The 2,417-nt window shown below is 44.1% G+C and overlaps 1 protein-coding gene across 1 annotated transcript; it reads left to right on the top strand.

Moving 5' to 3' along the window:
* Positions 1-4: 4 nt before the first annotated feature.
* On the top strand, positions 5-2,413 carry LOC105310945 (ankyrin repeat and zinc finger domain-containing protein 1-like; the record flags this gene model as incomplete). The annotated part of the gene is made up of 6 exons (XM_011387022.1): positions 5-122; positions 917-1,029; positions 1,252-1,354; positions 1,477-1,670; positions 2,072-2,184; positions 2,275-2,413. Coding segments are annotated over 6 exons (780 nt in total), but the record flags the coding sequence as incomplete, so codon positions are not given.
* Positions 2,414-2,417: the final 4 nt, after the last annotated feature.

Here is a 2,417-nt window from a genome sequence, read left to right as displayed (position 1 = left end):
GGCTCCTGCGTCGGTCTCCCTGTTTGATCTCAGCGCGGATGCTCCGGTCCTTGGCGGCTTAAGCCTGGTGAGCCAACTTCCCGCGGAGACTCAGGCCCAGACTCTGCGGACTTCCTGTCCAGGTATCCGGAAAGATTTGTGGTGGACCCGTGAGGAACATGACAAGGCTTTTTGGAGCTTATAACTCCTCCAGAGAACACATTTTTATTGTTATTTCCCAGCTTAGGAGCCCTTGATGACATCTCTTTCCATGGAATAAAATTTATCTTAAATTCATTCAATTACTAGGTTTCTAGCACAGGCTCCTAAATTGTTTCTAAACAAGTTTCTTGCTATTGCTTATGTCTTGTCAGATTAACACCACCTCCTGAAAAACCACTTTAAATTTTCTAAATATTTTTTTCAAAATTCCTAAATATAGTTCAAATTTAACTGGATTCCAATCAAATCATTCCTTGTTTTCGAATATGAAACAATTTTTTGGTTTTGTACAACTTTAGTTCCTCCCTGGCTTTGTTTTCTTCAACCTTTTTTAAAACAAAACTGCACACTGTAATTGGAAATGTAAGCTAAAGAACTGGCATTCAGGAAGTGGTCTCTGCACGGTTAAAAATAATTTTAACTTTACCAAAATATATTTTTTGCAAGATCCCTCTAAAGCCCTTTGGTTAATTTAAATACAATGTTTGCCTTCTAGTCATTTTACATACATCTTTTTAAAAGCATATTTATTGTATAAGGTGGTTATTGTGCCATTCATTTCATAATTACTAGACTGTAAATTCCTTGAACACGATGATAGCCCATCTCTTTATTTTGTAGCTTCCTCTGCTTTGTATATCAGACACTGAACATAATTTCAGATATTGTGGATTTGCACTCCCTTTCCACCTCTAATCACCCTCCCCTTATTTAGGTTCAGGGGAGAGAGCAAGCCCAGAAAGAACAGCACTCCAGGGTCCTCTGGATATTTCAGGGAAGTTATTTTGTTCAACCTGTGACCAAACCTTCCAGAACCAGCAGGAACAGGTAAAGGGCCTGATGCAGAACTAAATGGTGGAAGCAAAAGTATAGTGGTGGATGAAGAGAGGTAGACATTTGATTTGTCTTTAATTCATAAAGGTGTGTGTTTGACTAAGGTGGTTGGTGTTGCCCAATTATACTTGGAGTTCTGTCACTGGTCTTGGGTACCATAAAAGGCCAGGCTGGGGCATATTTCCACATTCTGCCTCCCTCATTGCCTCCTACCAGAGGGAACATTATAAGCTTGACTGGCATCGGTTTAACCTAAAGCAACGTCTCAAGAACAAGCCTCTCCTGTCTGCCTTGGACTTTGAAAAGCAGAGCTCCACAGGTGATGACTGGTGGGAAGACGTGTGGGAGTAGGATACAGGAGTGGAGCAGGGCCCTAGTTTAGGAGCTTGAGTAAAGGTCAAAAATGGGGCACTAAATTTGTGTATTTGATGTTGTTCTCAGGAGATCTTTCCAGCATCTCAGGATCCGAAGACTCAGACTCAGCCAGTGAGGAGGACTTGCAGATACTGGATGAGGAGAGGGTTGAGTTGGAGAAGCCTAACCGACCCAAAGGCTTCTACTCCCATCGAGTTCTTTTCCAAAATGCCCAGGGCCAGTTTCTTTATGCCTATCGCTGTGTCCTAGGCCCTCGCCAGGCAAGTGACAGCACAGGTTGTGTGTTCGACTCTAGCTAACATTCAACCTAGATTTCCCCATAGACTCAGTCCATTTCTCACTTTTCCCCTTCCTTTCTATTGGGTGTGGGTATCGTGCTTGACAGCAGTCTTGAATTGAACCAGCCTGAATCTTGGAAGGGTCAAGTGTAATGGGATTAAGTTTGGAAACAGACCGATCTAGGTTTAGATTGCGATTCTACTGCTTGACTTTGACTGGCTTTAAGAGCCTCACATTTCCTTATTTGTAAAATGGAGACAAGCCTCAGGGTGGTTGTATTAAATGAGAATAATGCATACGAAGCACTTAGCACTGGCACCTGGTTTCTTACTCCCAGGGAATGTAACAGATACCATGTCTGTGCTGCTCCTCTGTCACCTAGCTGCCCCCAGAAGAACCAGAACTGCTGCTACAGAACCTGCACAGTGGAGGTCCTAGACACTGTGTGGTGCTCATGGCTGCAGCTGGGCACTTTGCTGGTGCTGTTTTCCAAGGGTGAGAGGGTGCTGCTTGGGGTAAAGATGGAATGGATCCTTTTCATCTGGGAATACCAGGTTTCCTGTACTTAGTGTATATTGTCTACAGAAGAGAAGTGATGACGCACAAAACCTTTCACCGCTACACAGTACGGGCCAAGCGTGGCACAGCCCAGGGACTTCGTGATGCCCGGGGTGGGGCTTCTCGCTCTGCTGGAGCCAATCTGAGGCGCTACAATGAAGCCACACTAT

This window comes from Pteropus vampyrus, unplaced genomic scaffold (genome assembly GCF_000151845.1).
Source record: "Pteropus vampyrus isolate Shadow unplaced genomic scaffold, Pvam_2.0 Scaffold17536, whole genome shotgun sequence".
NCBI lineage: Eukaryota > Metazoa > Chordata > Mammalia > Chiroptera > Pteropodidae > Pteropus > Pteropus vampyrus.
The sequence above is the reverse complement of the archived record's forward strand: the minus strand, read 5'-3'. Positions and strand labels throughout refer to the sequence as shown.